The following is a 20221-nucleotide window of genomic DNA, read 5'->3' as shown; positions in this document are numbered from 1 at the left end:
ATTATTTTGGTCTTCACTGGACTAGTATGTGTGGGCACACATAGGCAGATGTAGCTTGCCATGCTGTTCTGTACAGGGGGCCACTACCAAAATACTGCATACTGTACGGTTTACTTTGTTACCACTGCGGTCTTGAGCAAAACATGCCACTATGTAAGATACATAGGGTTTTACATTTGACGTATACATTGCCAGAACTTCCAACGCAATTAACTCAGATATTCAGTCACAGGATTTAAAGAAATTCAGACAGGGGGATCTTTTTGTAGAATTATCACAGATGATCAGACAATGGCTCTGCTGGATTAAGGATTCAGAAATTGATTCTTTTAATTCCCACCACAAATTTTGTTGAGGACGACTGGTTCTCTTAAAGGGAACCTGTCATCAACGTTATGCTGAACTCGATGAGGGCCGCATAAAATAGTGACAGAAATGCAGATTTCAGCGGTGTGTCACTCATGAGCTAAAAGTAAGTGGTTGCTGAGAACCAGCATCATAATCATTGCAGCCCAGGCCTGGAAAAGAGTCAAATCTACCTGAGAAGAGTCCTGGTTATTCCCAATCTCCTGCTCTCCCCGTCCATCTGCTGAGAGAAGGGGAGAAAACTAGGTAGAAGACGGTCAGTCATCAGCAGGAGAGCAGGAAGTCATGAATAACCAGGACTCTTCTCAGGTGGCCGGGACTCTTTTCCAGGCCCAGTCTGCAATAATTGTGGTGTTGGTTCTCGGCAACCACTTATATTAACTTTTAAATGACAGACCGCTGAAATCAACTCACCTGTCTCTACTTTATACTGCCGTTAGTATGGGCAGCACAAAGTTGATGACACGGGCCGAGAATCTTAAAGATAATCGCTAATGAGCATTCATAGGAACGCGATTATCTGGTGCTGTAAATGTACCGCCGACAGCCCAATAAGAGAGTGAAACGCTCGTTCATCGGGTAATCTGATCGTTTGTGCGGACACAAAAAATGTTTGTCAGCAAACCTTCATTATTATTAGTGTTATATATTTGAAAACGCCATTAATTCCATTCCCCTGTACATCAAGAGGGGGTTACACATACAGCACATAATATAAAAAATATTAAATACGATAAACATGAAACTATTAAACTGGTACAGAGGGTAGGAGGCCTTGGAGAGCATGCTCATTGTAGGTGGTAGGCTTTCTAGGTAAATTTTGAAGGTTTGGATGTTGGAGGAGAGTGTGATGTACTGGGGTAGTGCGCTCCAGAGTATGGAGGATGCACGTGAGAAATCTGTGTGGAACAGATGAGAAGAGAACAAAGAAGGAGCGGTTGTGGGGATCGGAGATTTACGCGTGGAGATGTATCGGGAAATTACTGCTAGTAATCCATTTGTAGCTTCTAACTGGAATAACACAGGAATAGCAGATCATGGAGTTGTATGAAAAGAGGTTCCAGAATTGTTTTTTTAACATGGGGAATGCAAGTAGTTATCACTTAATCATGTCAGGAGAGGCGACAGGTCCTCTAACTCTGCATTCCTTCTATTTACTGTAAAACTAAATGATAAATGTCAGTCTTTGAAAGTGCACCAAAAGTCACACCGAACACAATTAAGAGGATATAAAGGTATTAAGAAATACACTTCTCAGTAGATTCAAACTGATCGTCTCACAGCGTTACATCATTACATGCAGGGATTTCTTCACTGTGAACACGTTTCTTGGCCATACCATCTCTAGCCACCACAAGTGAGGCGTCCTCCAGTACCTTTCTGGTCTCAGCAGGAACCTAGCTCTGCAATGTCTGTGGAGGTCAGCCCCCCATGGTGCCAAATCAAAGGAGCATGAAAACCCACACATGTCACAAAGCCAGCTTACTCCATCATTAGGAGGACATAAAGGCGGCCATATCCAGCAATGATATACAACACAATCATCGTGTCAGGGAAACATATGTTTGATTAGTGCCTTTAACCACCATTAATCATCGTGTCCGGCTCTCAGCAGTGACCAAACCTACCATTGTAAGAGTGAGAAGTTCCCTTTAAGAAAGCACAAAACCCTCCTCATGCAGTCTACTCGCTGGGATATCCAGGTAAGGCTACTTTCACACTTGCGCTTTCCCTTTCCGCTATTGAGATCCGTCATAGGATCTCAATAGCGGGGGAAAACGCTTCCGTTTTGTCCCCATTCATTGTCAATGGGGACAGAATTGAACGAAATGGAGTGCACCAGAAAGCATTCAGTTCCGTTTGGTTGCATCCCCATCACAGAGAGAATAACGCAGCAAGCAGCGATTTTCTGTCCGCAATGTGGTGCGGAGCAAGACGGAGCCATCCTGACACACAATGTAAGTCAATGGGGATGGATCTGGCACAATAGAAAACGGACCCGTCCCCCATTGACTTTCAATGGAGTTCATGACAGATCAGTCTTGGCTATAGAAGACATCATACAACCAGATCCGTGCATAACGGATGCAGACGGTAGTATTATCAGAACGGAAGCGTTTTTTGCAGATCCGTGACGGATCCAGCAAAAACACTGGTGTGAAAGTAGCCTAACCTCACGCCCAGATTCACAACATAGAAAATAAAGTTGACAGAATCTGATCTTCTAAAAAAAGTTTCTGCTTTATTCAACACATGTACCAGTATATAAATATATATAGGTCTAGTGGCTCAACTATACCCAGGTAGGGAACGGGAAACATAATATAACCAAATGATAATTGGGCTGGCACACACTATCCAGTATTGCACGGATAAACGCAATACTAATTATTAAAAAAAAATATTTATTTAATTTCCCCTATAAAACTGGTACCACATGAAATTACATTAATAAAAATGACTATAATAACATATACATCCTATACTAATACATAACCATAGATGTAATGATTGTAGACCGCCAATCTTCTAAATAGAATGTCAATATGCGGTCAATCGCAACCATAAAATGTTAATACATATTTATAAAAAACTGAACGCAGATGATATAGTGATGGTTTAGATGTAGAAATCCATTGCTTCAATCATTCTTATGGCCATATAAGACACTTAGTGAATTGATGTCCATTAGTGATCTGCAGTGTTCTTAACTTGTAATGCGCATATACTGTACCACTTGTAATGTTTTCATTTGTAAAGTGGTAGTATTTATATATATATGGTCGTTGTAAAATGTACTTTACCGCCTGTAGATAATTGCGATGTGGAGTACACCATTTGCTTGCTGTCTGTGCCGGTCTGACTGGATGCGCTCCCAGTCAGACCGGCAAGCAGGCAAATGGTGTACTCCACATCGCAGTTATCTACAGACGGTAAAGTACATTTTACAACTAATATATATATATATATATATATATATATATATATATATATATATATAAAATACTACCACTTTACAAATTAAAACGCGGGTGAAATGCGTGACGTGAACACATAGCACCCGCACTGAGTACTGACCCATTCATTTCAATGGGTCTGTGTACATGAGCGTTTTTTTTTTTTAATGCATCAGTTCTGCGTTGCATGAAAAACGCAGCATGTTCTATATTCTGTGTTTTTCACGCAGCCCTGGCCCCATAGAAGTGAATTGGGCTTCAATGAAAAACACATTGCATCCAGAAGTGCGGATGCAATGCGTTTTTCACTGATGGTTGCTAGGAGATGCTATTTATAAACCTTCCGTTTTTTATCATGCGCGTGAAAAACGCATCAAAACGCCTTGCACTCGTGCGGAAAAAACTGAACACAATTGCAGACAAAACTGACTGAACTTGCTTGCAAAATGGGGCGAGTTTTACTGAATGCACCCTGAACGCATCCGGACCTAATCCGTCACGCTCGTGTGAAAGAGGCCTAAAGGTCTTAAAAGTTCCCTTTAAAGGAAGGTTACTGTATGTAACCAATCGCAATGCTATGTAGTACTGTCTAACATGAATAAAAACTATACTTTTGTTTGGGGCAGTGATCACTTGTTCCCAGTAACCAAGACTGCCTCTTCACTTGTTCCCAGTACCCAAGACTGCCTCTTCACTTGTTCCCAGCACCCAAGACTGCCTCTTCACTTGTTCCCAGTACCCAAGACTGCCTCTTCACTTGTTCCCAGTACCCAAGACTGCCTCTTCACTTGTTCCCAGTACCCAAGACTGCCTCTTCACTTGTTCCCAGTACCCAAGACAGCCTCTTCACTTGTTCCCAGTACCCAAGACTGCCTCTTCACTTGTTCCCAGTACCCAAGACTGCCTCTTCACTTGTTCCCAGTACCCAAGACCTCCTCTTCACTTGTTCCAGTACCAAAGACCGCCCCTTCACTTGTTCCAGTACCCAAGATCGCCCCTTCACTTGTTCCAGTACCCAAGACCTCCTCTTCACTTGTTCCCAGTATTCAAGAACGCTACTTCACTTGTTCCAGAACCCAAAACCGCCCCTTCACTTGTTCCAGTACCCAAGACTGCCCCTTCACTTGTGCCCAGAACTTGGCCTTCCAGTCTGCGCCCTCCTCTGAGAAGACACCTACTTCTTTTGACCTCTGCCCGCATCGTTTGCGCTTGCCTCGGTGAAATATAGCCCAAGTGCAGAGACATCCCTGCTGTGGGCATCAGACTTGCACCACAGGGCTTGGTGCATGGGCACTACCTACAGTGAATCCATGCCCACTGCAGAAAAGTCACTGCGCAGGCAGTGCACTTGTGCGAGATTTCAAAAAGGCTAATAACGCAGGGAGAGTTCAAAAGGAGTATATGACATCGCAGAGGAGGGGGCAGACTAGAAGGCGAGGTATTGGGAACAAGTAAAGGGGTGGTCTTGAACTGTTGGTGATGCCCGCTAAGCAAGTTGGACCTAATTTGCATTCCAAACAAACAAAGTTCATTTTCTGGCGTTCTGAAATAACACTAACCCAGACAATGGTATAGTTGTCAGACAGCACTACATAGCACTGCTATTGACTACATACAGTAAAAATAGGTGACATTCCCTTTAAGAGTCACACTGGCCGATGCCCCTCCAGACTTTATTGATGTTCCGCAGGCTATGTGCATCATGACAGGCTTCCTTTTATAACTGCGATTGTTGTGTAGATGTTTGTGTTCACCTACTTACATAAAGGCACTGTATGCATCGCCTCTGTACTTGTATATTATATACATCGAGATATACTGTATACACAAACATTCACATGCACGCTCTCCTTTGAAGACACAGTAGTCTTTCAAAACGACTTTCTCACATGCACAGAACAAACAAAGCAAATGTGTGTGCTGCATTTTTTGTTACAGGCTGCTTTCTGCGAGGGAGTCGTGTAATTAGACCTGCCCCCGTACTGAGCCATTTCCCACAGAGATTCAGTTCACAGGCGCGGCCTCTAGGATAGAACCTATTACCATCCGACTTGGCTTCTCAGCATTTTCCACTATGGCAGAGAGGGTAAAACAAAACTCAATCCCCCATATCCCACATTTACCAATACTACTGTATCCTTACAAACCCCCCAATTGTCATCCCTTCCCATAACTTGAGCCAAGACACAAGACTATAGTGTACAGTATTCTGTTAAGAATGACATCTAAGAAAGTGATAAAAACAGTAAAGAAAATTGTTTTATATAAAAAGTTAAAAAAAATAGAAAAAAAAAATAATACAATTATTGCATGGAAGAAACGATCAAAAATAGCTAGATGGCCACATGGACAACCACCAGAGGAGACAATGGCATATTCCAATGGTATGCTTCCAATGTCTCTGATACCACAATACCTAGGATTAATAGAGGGTCATATAAAACAATATAAAGAAACCAAATAAAATATGCTAACATCACCAGTTTTTTCCCCAGTCAGACAAATAATCATAAAAGCCCATTTTATGCCCTTGGCTTTCTGAAATGACACCTCTCCAGTCTCATCTACACATCTGACGACACTCTAATAGGTGCCCATACACTATGGACAGGCATTAACCGCTATATCTCCAGACTCTGCCATACACACACATGCTCAGTTAGGCCAACCGTGTATATATTCTTAATAGGTAGATAGAGAAAGCTCCTGCCAGACGCCTCTGACCCAGGAGAACATGAGTTAAAATTCAAAGGACCTAATCCTTCTCTCCAGTGTCATTAGCTGGGGACAGTCAGGTGGTCCTCATATACATTAGACTATCCATATAGTATGTAAAATCTATACAATTAGTCCCGCTAAAAACTACGGGTTCAGCCAACATTAATATAATGTGTATGGGGGCCTTAAAGAGTAACTACACTTTACAAAAACTTTTGTTATATCAAATTGATGTAGCAAAGGTTTTGAATGGTGGGGGGGGGGGGGCACAGAGTGCAGCCCATGAATTCGGGAGGCGAGCGGTGGCCGTATATATGGGATACCATATGACAACATTGAGGTAGGGAATTTGCCAATACAATATATTTACAAAAATGATCACTGGCACATCATTAACAGATTAAACAGTGATCATTGTGATAGGAATACCCCTTTAATAACAGGTGTCAATTCTTGTCTGTACAGGTCACTTTACTGCAGTTATCAGGAAGGATTAGAATAACAGATATCACCTTTATATAGACAGGATCCACCATTTACAATAAGTAATATCACAGCTTATCTACTCCCTCCTGACCTCTGCACAGGTCACAGAGCATGCCTAGAAAACTCTTCCATAGAAGTTTATGAGCCCCCAACATTCTATGTCTACTTTTACCCTTGCGCTTTGGCTTTCCGTTTCTGAGATCCGTTCAGGGCTCTCACAAGCGGTCCAAAACGGATCAGTTTGCATTCTAATACATTCTGAATGGAAAAGGATCCGCTCAGAATGCATCAGTATGCCTCCGATCAGTCTCCATTCCGCTCTGGAGGCGGACACCAAAACGCTGCCTCTAGCTTTTTGCTGTCCGCTTGATGAAACTGAGCCATTTAGAGACCTGCTTTACAGCAGCCACCATTGGTCATAGACATAATAGGCTACTTTCACACTCGCGTTTTGGGAGGATCCGTCATGGGTCTGCAAAAACGGATCTGTTACAATAATACAACCGCTAGCATCTGTCATGAACGGATCCGTTTGTATTATCTGTAACATAGCCAAGACGGGTCCGTCATGAACTCCATTAAAAGTCAATGGGAGACGGATCCGTTTTCTATTGTGCCAGATTGTGTCAGAGAAAATGGATCCGTCCCCATTGACTTACATTGTGTGCCAGGACGGATCCGTTTTCTCTGACACAATCTGACACAATAGAAAACGGATCCGTCTCCCATTGACTTTTAATGGAGTTCATGACGGACCCGTCTTGGCTATGTTACAGATAATACAAACGGATCCGTTCATGACAGATGCTAGCGGTTGTATTATTGTAACAGATCCGTTTTTGCAGACCCATGACGGATCCTCCCAAAACGCGAGTGTAGCCTATTATGTCTATGACCAATGGTGGCTGCTGTAAAGCAGGTCTCTAAATGCTGTCAAGAACAACTCAGGAAAGATGGCCGCCCCCATAATCATGTGCAGAAAATAGAATAAAAATAATCTACAATCAGAAAATAAAAACAAATTAGAAAGAAGAATGTGTGTCGCTTTCTAGTTTTAACTGGCTGAACATTTTTTAGTGATACTTTCCCTTAAAAACCAAAGTCCTTGGAGTTTGTTTTTAAGATCTATCCCCCTAGGGAGTCTTCCTGTCCATGAAGGTCCTCTACATAAACTGACATGGTCTAACGAACTCAACCTACGGGAAGCGAGGGATTTAGTCCCAATGTAAATAAGAAGGTCTGCTAATACACAGGGAATTAACAGCTCCCTAATTATCACAAGTACAACTAAGTTATTCATTGCCATTACAGCATGCCTCTGCAGGTGCCTCAGGGTGTGAACAGGGGCCTGGAATATCATTGAAGTGGGCATGTAACTGAAGGACCCTCTTCTACAAGCGCTCCATCTCTTCACACACAGCACTGCTTCCTAGTAGGGATGAGCGAAGAGAGCTTCAGATCCTAGATCTGAAAACTTCAGATTAATACTGTACGGAGATCCGTCTCTGTGGAGCATTAAAATGTACGGAACCAATACAAGATATATGGATCTATAAGTATCAAATCACAACTCAAGCAATAAAGTTTTATACAAAATCACAGATCTTTTTATTGGTACAAAAAATAGAGTTGTGACCACTGGCCACACAGACATTTAAGAACACTTAAAATGCCATACAGACCGCAGATATGTGGTAGTTACAATAATTGTGCGTAAAGTGCAAGTGCTAAAATTACTTTACAGCAAAGGAGATTGGTCAATGCCCAACACCGAGTTAAGTCCTGTCTATACCATGTAGCAAACGGTAAACATTAAACCATAGACTAAAAAGGACCTATTACTCACATCGGTGACTCTAAACAAATAATGACATGAATGAGGAAGCATACTGACCACAATCTCTACCACGGCACTGACAGTCTGTGCCCCGACGCGCGTTTCGCCGTCAGCTTTTTCAAGGGGTAATTATGTCTATGACATTACCCCTTGAAAAAGCTGACGGCGAAACGCACGTCGGGGCACAGACTGTCAGTGCCGTGGTAGAGATTGTGGTCAGTATGCTTCCTCATTCATGTCATTATTTGTTTAGAGTCACCGATGTGAGTAATAGGTCCTTTTTAGTCTATGGTTTAATGTTTACCGTTTGCTACATGGTATAGACAGGACTTAACTCGGTGTTGGGCATTGACCAATCTCCTTTGCTGTAAAGTAATTTTAGCACTTGCACTTTACGCACAATTATTGTAACTACCACATATCTGCGGTCTGTATGGCATTTTAAGTGTTCTTAAATGTCTGTGTGGCCAGTGGTCACAACTCTATTTTTTGTACCAATAAAAAGATCTGTGATTTTGTATAAAACTTTATTGCTTGAGTTGTGATTTGATACTTATAGATCCATATATCTTGTATTGGTTTTGTAATGAATGATTATGGATCATTTACTTATCTGAAATAAGGAAACAGTATTGGTTTATCTATAATTAAAATGTACGGCCTCCGTCTCGTGAGACTTCAGTGAATAACTTCGTTTTTTTTTTATAAACTTGAAAACCATTTCAAAACTTGGATCCGAACTTGGCTTAGATTCCGATGTACCAGTCGGAATGGAAGCAGAGTTCGGATCTCCATAAAGCATTAAACCAAAGTTTTGAGCGAAGTGACTTCGGATCTGGGACCCGAAGTTCGCCTTGCTGATCTCTACTTCCTAGAGCTGACCACAGTCATGACATCAGACGATGGTACCATGATACCGGGAATGAAATCCTAGCCAAATGCAGAAAATGAGAAAGTACATATAGGAGAGATGCTCATAGCTCTTACAATATGCAGGTAAGTGACTAAGGCTACCTATACACAACGCGGATTACGTGTGGATTTACGTACAGAAAAACCGCAGCGTAATACAGCACCAGCAAAGTGTATGAGATTCTTTCTTTCGTGCAGATTTAGATATCTGCAACATGTCAATTGTTTGTGCGATTTTTTGGTGCGGATTTCACCCTTTTCAATGGGAGGGTGAGATCTGCGGCAAAACCACATTAAACCTGGACCAAAAACCGCAATTAACACATGCTGTTCTTGGTGCGGAAATGCAAAGAAATCCTCATGAAATTTGTGTGCCAGTTGCCTTATGATTCTTGCTGAGAACAGAAAGTCAACCATTGCTGAAACGTGTTAGCCATCTCCTGTGTGGCGGGGAGAAGCACACTGCGCACGTACACCCTGCATTAAATCATTAAATCGTTTCTCACTTCATTAGTCAAAGCAGCAGAAGACTGCGGCATAGATGTAACCTGCAGGTAATCAAGATGTATCGTATTCCCACAGGAATGAAGGGAAAGGCATATTGGGTGCTCAGCCAAGCAACGATTCTGTTATAGAGCACATGGCTGCGGTCCAGCTTTACATGAGAAGTGGAGGAAAATTCATGGTTACTCAGAGCTGAGTAACTGATAAAACTGCAAGTGTGATGGAGAGCAGTTCTCATGCTGAATCGACACTTCTGACTGACTGCACATACCCACAGAGGGCGATATCTATGCCAAAAAGAAACACTTGCAGTACTATGCCGGGCTAATACAAAGACTAAGGATGCATCGTCAGTTCAAGATATTATTATTTATTTTAAAGCGCCATTAATTCCACGGCGCTGTACATCAAGTCAGGGTTACCCAAATATAAAAATACAAGAAACTATTAACAGACTTGTACAAAGGGGTAGAGGACCCTGCCCGCAGGAGCTTACAATCTATAAGCGAAGGGGAGAACATAGTAGGCTGCTCATGTGGCTGTGTGGTGGCAGCATGCTCATTGCAGATGGTAGGCTTTCCTGAAAAGGTGGGTTTTCAGGTTACTCTTGAAAGTTTGGATGTTGGGGGAGAGTCTGGAACTGTCTAACCCAACACATCAGAGTAAGGGTCTATTCACACGTCCGTTTTTTCTTTCCTGATCTGTTCCGTTTTTTCAGGAACAGATCTGGACCAGATCTGGACCCATTCATTTTCAATGGGTCCTGGAAAAAAACGGACAGCTCAATGTCTGATTTTTTCCAGGACCCATTGAAAATGAATGGGTCCAGATCTGGTCCAGATCTGTTCCTGAAAAAACGGAACAGATCAGGAAAGAAAAAACGGACGTGTGAATGGACCCTAAGGCCGAATGCACACGGCCGTGTTCCGCGGCCGAGAGCGGTCCGTGGTATGCCGGGCTGTGTTATATATGTTTAACTAGACGTTTAAGTGGCAACAAGATAAAATTTCACTTTTAGGATATGTTAACACAGCGAAAATCTGCAGTGTTAACCCCATCAGGACACAGCCTTATTTCACCTTAAGGACCAAACCATTTTTTGCAAATCTGACCAGTGTCACTTATCTGGTGATAACTTTTAAACGCTTATACTTATCCAGGCCATTCTGAGATTGTTTTTTCGTCACATATTGTACTTCATGACACTGGTAAAATTAAGTTAAAAAAATATCACTTTCATTTATAAAAAAAATACCAAATTTGCCCAAAATTTGGAAAAATTAGCAAATTTCCAAGTTTCAATTTCTTTACTTCTATAATACATAGTAATACCTACAAAAATAGTTATTACTTTACATTTCCCATATGTCTACTTCATGTTAGGATAATTTTGGGAATTACTTTATTTTTGGGGGACGTTACAAGGCTTAGAAGTTTAGAAGTAAATATTGAAATTTCTCAGAAATTTTTAAAAACCAACTTTTTAAGGACCAGTTCAGGTCTGAAGTCACTTTGTGAGGCTTACATAATAGAAACCACACCCCTCAAGGTATTCAAAACTGATTTAGGTGTTCCACAAGAATGAATGGAGAATAGAGATACAATTTCAAAATTTCACTTTTTTGGCAGATTTTCCATTTTAATATTTTTTTTCCAGTTACAAAGCAAGGGTTAACAGCCAATCAAAACTCAATATTTATGGCCCTGATTCTGTAGTTTACAGAACAGGCACACAGCATCGCGCAGAAGGAAAGGAATGCCATACGGTTTTTGGAAGGCAGATTTTGCTGGACTGGTTTTTTTGACACCATGTTCCATTTGAAGCCCCCCTGATGCACCCCTAGAGTAGAAACTACAAAAAAGTGACCCCATTTTAGAAACTATGGGATAGGGTGGAAGTTTTGTTGGTACTAGTTTAGGGTACATATGATTTTTGGTTGCTCTATATTACACTTTTTGTGAGGCAAGGTAACAAGAAATAGCTGTTTTGGCACAGTTTTTTTTTGTTATTTACAACATTCATCTGACAGGTTAGATCATGTGGTATTTTTATAGAGCAGGTTGTCACGGACGCGGCGATACCTAATATGTATACAATTTTTTTTATTTATGCAAGATTTACACAATGATTTCATTTTTGAAACAAGAAAAATCATGTTTTAGTGTCTCCATAGTCTGAGAGCCATAGTTTTTTTCAGTTTTTGGGCGATAATCTTGGGTAGGGTCTCATTTTTGCGGGATGAGATGATGATTTTATTGGCACTATATTGGGGTGCGTATGACTTTTTGATCGCTTGCTATTACACTTTTTGTGATGTAAGATGACAAAAAATGGCTTTTTATACACCGTTATTTTTTTTTACGGTGTTCACCTGAGGGGTTAGGTCATGTGATATTTTTAGAGAGCAGGTTATTACGGACGCGGCGATAGCTAATATGTATACTTTTTTATTTATGTAGGTTTTACACAATAATATCATTTTTGAAACAAAAAAAATATCATGTTTTAGTGTCTCCATAGTCTGAGAGCCATAGTTTTTTCAGTTTTTGGGCAATTATCTTAGGTAGGGTCTCATTTTTTGCGGGATGAGATGACGGTTTTATTGGCACTTTTTTATCACTTGCTATTACACTTTTTGTGATGTAAGATAACAAAAAATGGCTTTTTTTCACCGTTATTTTTTTATTTATTTTTAACAGTGTTCACCTAAGGGGTTACGTCATGTGATATTTTTATAGAGCCGGTCGATACGGACACGGCGATACCTAATATGTATACTTTTTTTAAATTTTCTTAAGTTTTACACAATAACAGCTTTTTTAAAACAAAAAAAATGATGTTTTAGTGTCTCTATATTCTGAGCCATAGTTTTTTTATTTTTTGGGCGATTGACTTAGGTAGGGTCTCATTTTTTGCAGGATGAGGTGACGGCTAGATTGGTACTATTTTGGTGGGCATACGCCTTTTTCGATCACTTACTGTTGTACTTTTTGTGATGTAGGGTGACAAAAAAATGGTTTATTTAGCACAGTTTTTTTTTTTTACGGTGTTCATCTGAGGGGTTAGGTCATGTGATATATTTATAGAGCCAGTCGATACAGACGCGGCGATACCCAATATGTCTACTTTATGTTTTACCAATTTTTTTTAACTTTATTTGGGGAAAATGACGTTTTTGTTTATTTTTTATTGAAACTTTATTTTTTTGGGGGGGGAGAAACTTTATTTTTATTTTTTTGTCCCACTTTGGGATTTCAACTTTTGGGGGTCTAATCCCTTTTACAATGCATCCCAATACTTCTGTATTGGAATGCATTGGCTGTATGAGTAATACAGTGTGTATTACTCATACAGCTTCTGGCCTGTGAGAACCAGGGGGATGGATCTCACAGGCACGTCACAGGAAGGCAGCGGCGATGCCTCAGGAAGGCATCGCGCTGCCTTCCATGCCATCGGGTCCCCCCTACAGCCGCATGGGGACCCGATGGCACCACCACCAGCCGCCACCGAAACAGTGAAAAGCCGCAAACCGGAGGTCTGAATAGACCTGCGGTTTGCGGCGATCACCGACACGGGGAAGGGGGGGGGTTCACGGGACCCCCCCTTGCATTTAGCCAAGGTGCCTGCTCCAGTACGCCCTGTGTCCTGAACAGGCTGCCTCTATGAGTAGTGTGTTTTTGGTGATGGAAATGCTGTCAAAAACATGAAAAAAGTGTTTGCCATTTCATCCCTTCACTAGCGTCAGCTAAAATCTTCTTCAAAGAATTAAAAGGGTTTTGCCATCACATACAATGGGGGCATATCGCTAGGATATGCCCCCATTGTCTGATAGAGGTGGGACCCGCACCTACAACGAGAACGGAGCGGGGAAATTAACAGAGGGCACACTGCACATGCGCAGCCAACCTCCATTCATTTCAATGGGGCCCCCGAAAATAGCAGAGCGCTGGCTCGGCTATTTCCGTCTGCCCCATAGAAATGAATGGGAGCAGGAGCCAAACGTGCGCGGTGTGCTCCCATTCACTTCTATGGGGGCGCACGGCGCACGCCCCCATTGTATGTGATGGGAATACCCCTTTAATATGCAGATTGGAAATCAGTGGCGGAAAAAAACACTACCATGTGCACAGGTTAGCGTTTTTTCCATTGAAAACAATGGGAAGCTGCTGTTTGCGCTTTGATTGCAGATTCTGCTATGGAAAATGGCTGTTTTCCACTGCAGATTTTATGTTCATACGAATGCTCATTCCCTATAATTGCCCCAGGTGGTGCTGATCACCCAATGAATCAGCAAAAACTCGGCTGTGTGACTGCATCTTCAATGCAGCACATAAAATTGTCCTGTGCAAACAGGGATGTGCTACCAACAATGAATCTGTACGGTCGGGAACGTTCGTACGTCCATATTTAGCGCAGATGATTGCTGCATGTAAATACAGCTATCACTTCCAATCAACAATCAGGCAATTATTGGGAACATTCAGATGTTCATAATTCCTGTTATCGCCGCCATCTAAAAAGGCCTTAAAGGGTTTGTGTCACCTGAAAAATGGGTATTAAGCTGGCTGACAGCTGAACATAACTTTATTAGAGCCATCTCACTGCCTAAAGCCTTTTGAGAAAAACAAACTTTTATAATATGCTAATTAGCCTCTAGGAGCAGGGGGGGGGGGGGGGGGCGTTGCCCCTGCACCTAGAGGCTCCGTTCTCCCACCTCAGTTGTGATGAGTCTCCAAGCAGGACATCACTGCTGGATCACGTGCCTCGTGGTCACTACTGAGGTGAGTCACTACTTGCAACACCACACGTGACCACGTATGTGCAGGAAATTTACATGCGGGCAGCAGAAGTGCAGTGAAGACAGTTCGGGTCCCACAGAGCCAGAAGAGAGCGTTGGGGAGAAGGTAAGTATTTTTATTTCATTATTTTACTAACCCTGATCCACTGGGCTGACCACAGTGGATAAGCGGACAACCCCTTTACGGAGGAGCTGTCAGCCCTTCTGACTGGTCTGTAACAACAATTCTGGAGCATCTATTTGTATGACACTGTTTTGTCCTTCATCTACTATTGCGTCTAGAAGTTTATGAATGAGTTATGAACAGTGTGAAATGAATGTCTATCTGGGTGTTACCAGTTTGGGCGTCCCTGTACAGACTGACACTGGCAGCACAGACTGGCAGAATGTGTACTCCCAACTGGTAACACTCGGTTGGACCTTTATTGCAGATTGCTGTCAATTTGTTTATAAACTTCCTGTATGAATAATAGAGGAATTCCAAAACAGAGTCATAAGAATTGTTATTACATGGGGAATGCAAGTAGTTATTAAAACAGATGTCCGGAGAGGCGACAGGTGCATTAACCTGATTATTACAAGCCTTCGGTGACGACTCCAGAGGGCCACATTGTCACTTGTGGTCACAGCATTTGTGAATGACATCTCACCAAGTTAAAACTTAACTGGCAAAATTTTTTTTAAAAAATACGATCAAAACCACAATACAATATACGCGTCAGGACATAAAACAGTAGGCGGTTGGCTACTAGAGAAATTGCACAATCTGCCAGCGATAGGAGGCATCTGCATAATCTCAGAGATAAAGGTTTCGCTCACCTGTAAGCCTTGAATGCCTGCCAAATACTCGAGCTGCTTGGAAGGTTGTACAGTGGAGCTGGAACTTGTCAAGTTGTTGCCTGAAAATCCAACCGACTCTGCAGCGGGGGAGCTGCCATTGGTCAGGAGCTCTCTGGCAACTGCAGATGTGCAACTTTGGGTTACCGACGTGCTAAAATATGAGCTGGACGTCTGGTTCAATTCTTTGGGCGACAGATAATTGACAGCGGGAGGAGTGGAGACAGTCTTACTGCGGCTGGCTTCCATTTCTTGATAGACATCAGGAGAAAGATGAAGAATTCCTTTCGGAGCTGAGCAAAATAGTAAAAGGAAAAATAAAAAATTAATATCCATGATCACAGAAAATGGCAACGCATATAAACTTGTAGACAATACACAAGGCGAGAGTGTGGTAGATCCTGCTGACATGATCCTCCCTGAGAAGGAGTTTGGAGTGCACGACCAAAATGGAGACCTCAGACTCCTCTTCATAGAGACTACAGCATTATTTCATATACTCAATGGTTGCAGGGTGCTGTTGCACGGTGTCTGGTTTTTTATTTTAAACCATGGGGACAGTGGCGTAGATAGAAATGACTGGGCCCCAAAGCAAATTTTCCCAACGGAGCCCCCACATCAGCAACTTCTTCACAATCCCCTCCTCCCATGCAACCCCTACTCTTGTGGCTAGTCAAGATTGCTCTCTCAGACGTAGCCTAGCAGCTGCTCCGTCCATTTCCTACATCAACACTGTATTTAATGTCATTTTATAATACTGTTGAGGGGCCCTGACAATAAAATGTTTTAGTCCTCCTCCTAGGAGGGCTCCTTCTGAGTTTGGGGCCCAAAGCAACCACTTCCCCTGCTTCCCCTATAGCTACACCTCTGCATGGTGATACACAGCTTTTTTTTGCAGTATGCATTTCAAAGTGTGGCTGCCTCCATTTTTTTTGCGCAATCCAAACAAAGCCATCCTTCCCACAGGCTGGTTTTAGTAAGTGCAGTATATAGCTGTATATAGCAGTATATATAATCTTCAATGTAGAACATTTTGACTGGTACTATATATTCAATATTTGCAGGGAGCCGCTGTATTGTGCTTGGTTTTATATTTTCAGCCATGGCAACACCACCTGCACACATAAAACCTACCCGCAAATGATGCACATGGTTTCAAATAGACAGAAGGTGGGGCAACACAAGTAGATGGAGCCAATACAAGTTGGCAGAGTCAGTAATACCATCCCACAGAAGCAAATAGCACAGTGCAACACAAAGTACCTCTCCAGAAGCTGTCCTTCTGTGGTGGCCATCAATAGCTGCCACATTCTGTCCTTCTCCTCCTCCTCCTTGTCTTTAATATGGATATGGTGCAGGGGGCTCAGGAGGTGAGGTAGGGGCCACAACACCAAACCAGCCCTCCCTTCAGTATGCTGCCTGGACTTCTTCTAATAATGACCCCTATAGTTCCCCCAGCAGTATGCAACCAGCCAGCAACATTGAGGAGGGCTTGTGTGGCCCTACAGCATCGGCCCACCGGAAAAATCCCCTGTGGGGTTTATGGCCAGTCCGCCCCTGCACACGTTTCCTTTTACAAAACGTAATGACTAAGTTTGTGTTTTGTTTTTACAAAAATGTCACCGTCATGTGAATTTGGTCCTTTGAGAAAAATTAAGCGCATGACTTCTACGTTAGAAGTCCGACAAGGGAATGATCTAACCAATCAGAAACATGGCACAATACTGAAGAACCGCCAATGTGCTCTTGGCAGCCGAGTCACCTGGTAACAGTTATAAAAAAAAGTGCCTTATATTGGGTGCAAACATTTTTAGCTTTTCAGCTGTCCAAATGCTCTGTAAGCTTTTAGCACAAGAAGCTGGTTTAAATGGCACGGTGCAGAAGAACATACACTGTGCGTGATTCATGTCATTTACCATGGAGCCGTGCCAGCGCTGAGTGGGGAGACTGAGGGTGATCGGTCTAAACGAAAGTTCTCCATCTGAGAAAATGTGATTGTGCACACTGTAAAGTGTTTTATAAAAGCAATACCAGGCAGCAGATGTGTGTCCGTTTGATGTATTAATAACGAAAAACAAACACAAGGCATTGGCCTTCAAGCACTTTCCGTGGTTTTGTGTGATCCGCCCAAGCATCAAATTGATGTCTAGGACATGGACTTGGACACAATTCACATAGATTAAACAAATAAAAATAAAATAAAAAAAAGTATATCCTGTGGACTGCATTGTTATGCAACTACACAAGTAGATTACACATATAATTAAAATCATGCCTGGTTTAGAAAAGTGAAATTCCATATGCAAAAGTTGTTTTAGATCATTTTACTTCGCTGCCCACTATAAATTTCCAATTAAAGGGCGGTTCTATTTTTCTTTCAATGGAACATTTGGGATAAGAGTCTAAGGACCACCAACAAAGGACTGCCCAAAATCCTAACCAGGACCATCAGCAGCCAAATGCAGCGTGCATTAATAAAAAGAACAAGATTAGTTAGTACAACAAAACTCATACTTAAAGCGTGCTGCCTCCTGCAGTGTAAAACAACCACCACACACGGTGTCTGTGCACTGGGCGTAACAAATATGTCAGGAAAACTTCCCAGCATATACATTAACGTTTCCATTGTTCCCATTCAGCATCTCGCTGGTATGCAACGACATAAATTTTTTTTCAATGGCAGGGATATCACTATGTCATCTGTTACGGGCCTCTACTGCACATACATGTCCTGTGTATCCACCCAACTGTAGGTTCAAATGTGTAAAGAGCCTTAAAGCAGTCGTCCCACGAAAAATATTCAACAGTTTTCAAACCATCACCTGGATCGGAATTCTTTTGTAATTGCATGTAATTAAAAATTTACCACAGTCATTGAGTAAAATGTATCTGTATAGCGCCACCTGCTGTTTGCTATTTTTTTAAATTTCTTTGTCCTGCTCACTGAGAAGGCCGCACATGCTCAGTTTCATCCTTCAACTGCCTCCTGAGCTGTGATAGGGAGAGCATGGACACGCCCCCTTAGCTGCAGCAGAAAAGACACTCCCCTTAAAGCAGACCTTTCATGATTATTTTTTTTTTTTATTCTAGATAAATACCTTTACTTGCGGGATAACCCCCACTGATGCTGCCACCCTGCCAGTTTTTTTTTTAAATATGGCTCCTGCGCCCCCTGTAGTTTTCCCGCTCTGTATGTTAATACTGAGCATCGGTACAGGGAGGAGGAGACGCCAGGGTTTCTCAATGGGCGTCTTGTTTTCCCTGGCTGTGCCGCGATCCAATCACAGTGGAGAGCGTCACAACTAGAGAGAAAAAAAAAGCTCACCTTCTCCCTGGCTGTGACGCTCTTCGCTGTGATTGGATCGTGGCACAGTCAGGGAGAAGGAGACGCCCATTGAGAAACCCTGGCGTCTCCTCCTCCCTGTACCGATGCTCAGTATTAACATACAGAGCGGGAAAACTACAGGGGGGTACAGCGGGGCGCAGGAGCCATATTTAAAAAAAACTGGCAGGGTGGCAGCATCAGTGGGGGTTACCCCGCAAGTAAAGGTATTTATCTAGAATAAAAAAAAAACATGAAAGGTCTGATTTAAGCTGTCAACTTGATATAAATTTAGCACGGCAGTGAATGGGAAGATCTCTGAATCCATGTGAGGTACACGGCTGGTTCTAGCTTTGTTACAAAGAGATCGTCATGTACTATATGATGTCTGATTTTAATTTTCTACATTAATCATGGGATAACCCTTTTAATGACATAACTTAAAGGGGTTGTCCGGGTTCAGAGCTGAACCCGGACATATCCCCATTTTCACCCCGGCAGTCCCCCTGACATGAGCATCGGAGCAGTTTATGCTCCGATGCTCTCCCTTGCCCTGCGCTTTTTTGGAGATCCGATGACGTACCGGGGCTCTCCATGGGGCTGGCAGGAACCCCAGTGACATCACCGCCACTGGTGGGTGGAATTTAGCGCTGCCCTAGCCAGTAAAACGGCTAGGGCAGCTCTAAAGCCCGCCCATCAGAGTCGGTGACGTCACCGAACACACTGCCAGGCGGAAGTTTCCGCCCGGCAGTGTGTTATTGAAAACAAAAGAGCTATAAGATGCTCCGATGCTAGCCTCAGGGGGGCTGCCTGGGTGAAAATAAGGGTATGTCCGGGTTCAGCTCTGAACCCAGACAACCCCTTTAATGTTGCTTCTTTCATGTATGGTTCTAACAAAAGAAAAGTGAAATAGAATTGTGATTAATTGTAGTACATTCATAGAGCAAATTAAAGGGGTTTTCCAGGATTTGGTCAGTTTTTAGTCAGACCCCGAAGCGTGTTAGACCTAACGAAAGAATCATACTCACCTGCTACCCATCTCTACTCACGATCTCGTAATTATCAAACGAATGGGCTATTCCCGATAATTGCCCAGTCAGTTGGTCTATGTAAATGTGCCTTTACTTTCAAATAAATGGAACTGAGCTGCTGTGAGCTACAGTACTGCAGCCACTTCATTTAGCAGTGTTGTATACACATTAATGAGATATTAATAGGCTATCCTATGGAAAATATAGGCAACCTCTCCCAGTCTGAAAATGCTAGTAACAGTCGACAAATATAGAACAAAAATGAACAATTTATTCCAGTAGGCACCATCAGACTGCAGTACCTCTGATGGAAAATGATCGGATTTCCTTTTCAAACAGTCTCCTATCAGAACATGGTCTTCATCAGAAGTGGAGTCTCTGCCTAACTGGAGACAGAAAGTAGATGTGACAAATCATACTGGACACATCAATCACTGGTTCCAATATGAACA

General features: G+C 42.4%; 1 protein-coding gene across 3 annotated transcripts in view; it reads right to left on the bottom strand.

Annotated features, from left to right (window-relative positions):
* STAU2 (staufen double-stranded RNA binding protein 2) overlaps nt 1-20221 on the bottom strand; it is a 321730-nt gene that overhangs the window by 109578 nt on the left and 191931 nt on the right. For all 3 annotated transcript variants that reach the window (XM_040431992.1, XM_040431994.1, XM_040431993.1), the window contains exon 13: nt 15399-15709. In XM_040431992.1, the coding sequence (XP_040287926.1) occupies nt 15399-15709 (311 nt within the window). The remainder of the gene's footprint in view (nt 1-15398; nt 15710-20221) is intronic.

The sequence above is a fragment of the Bufo bufo genome, chromosome 5 (genome assembly GCF_905171765.1).
Source record: "Bufo bufo chromosome 5, aBufBuf1.1, whole genome shotgun sequence".
NCBI lineage: Eukaryota > Metazoa > Chordata > Amphibia > Anura > Bufonidae > Bufo > Bufo bufo.
The sequence above is the reverse complement of the archived record's forward strand: the minus strand, read 5'-3'. Positions and strand labels throughout refer to the sequence as shown.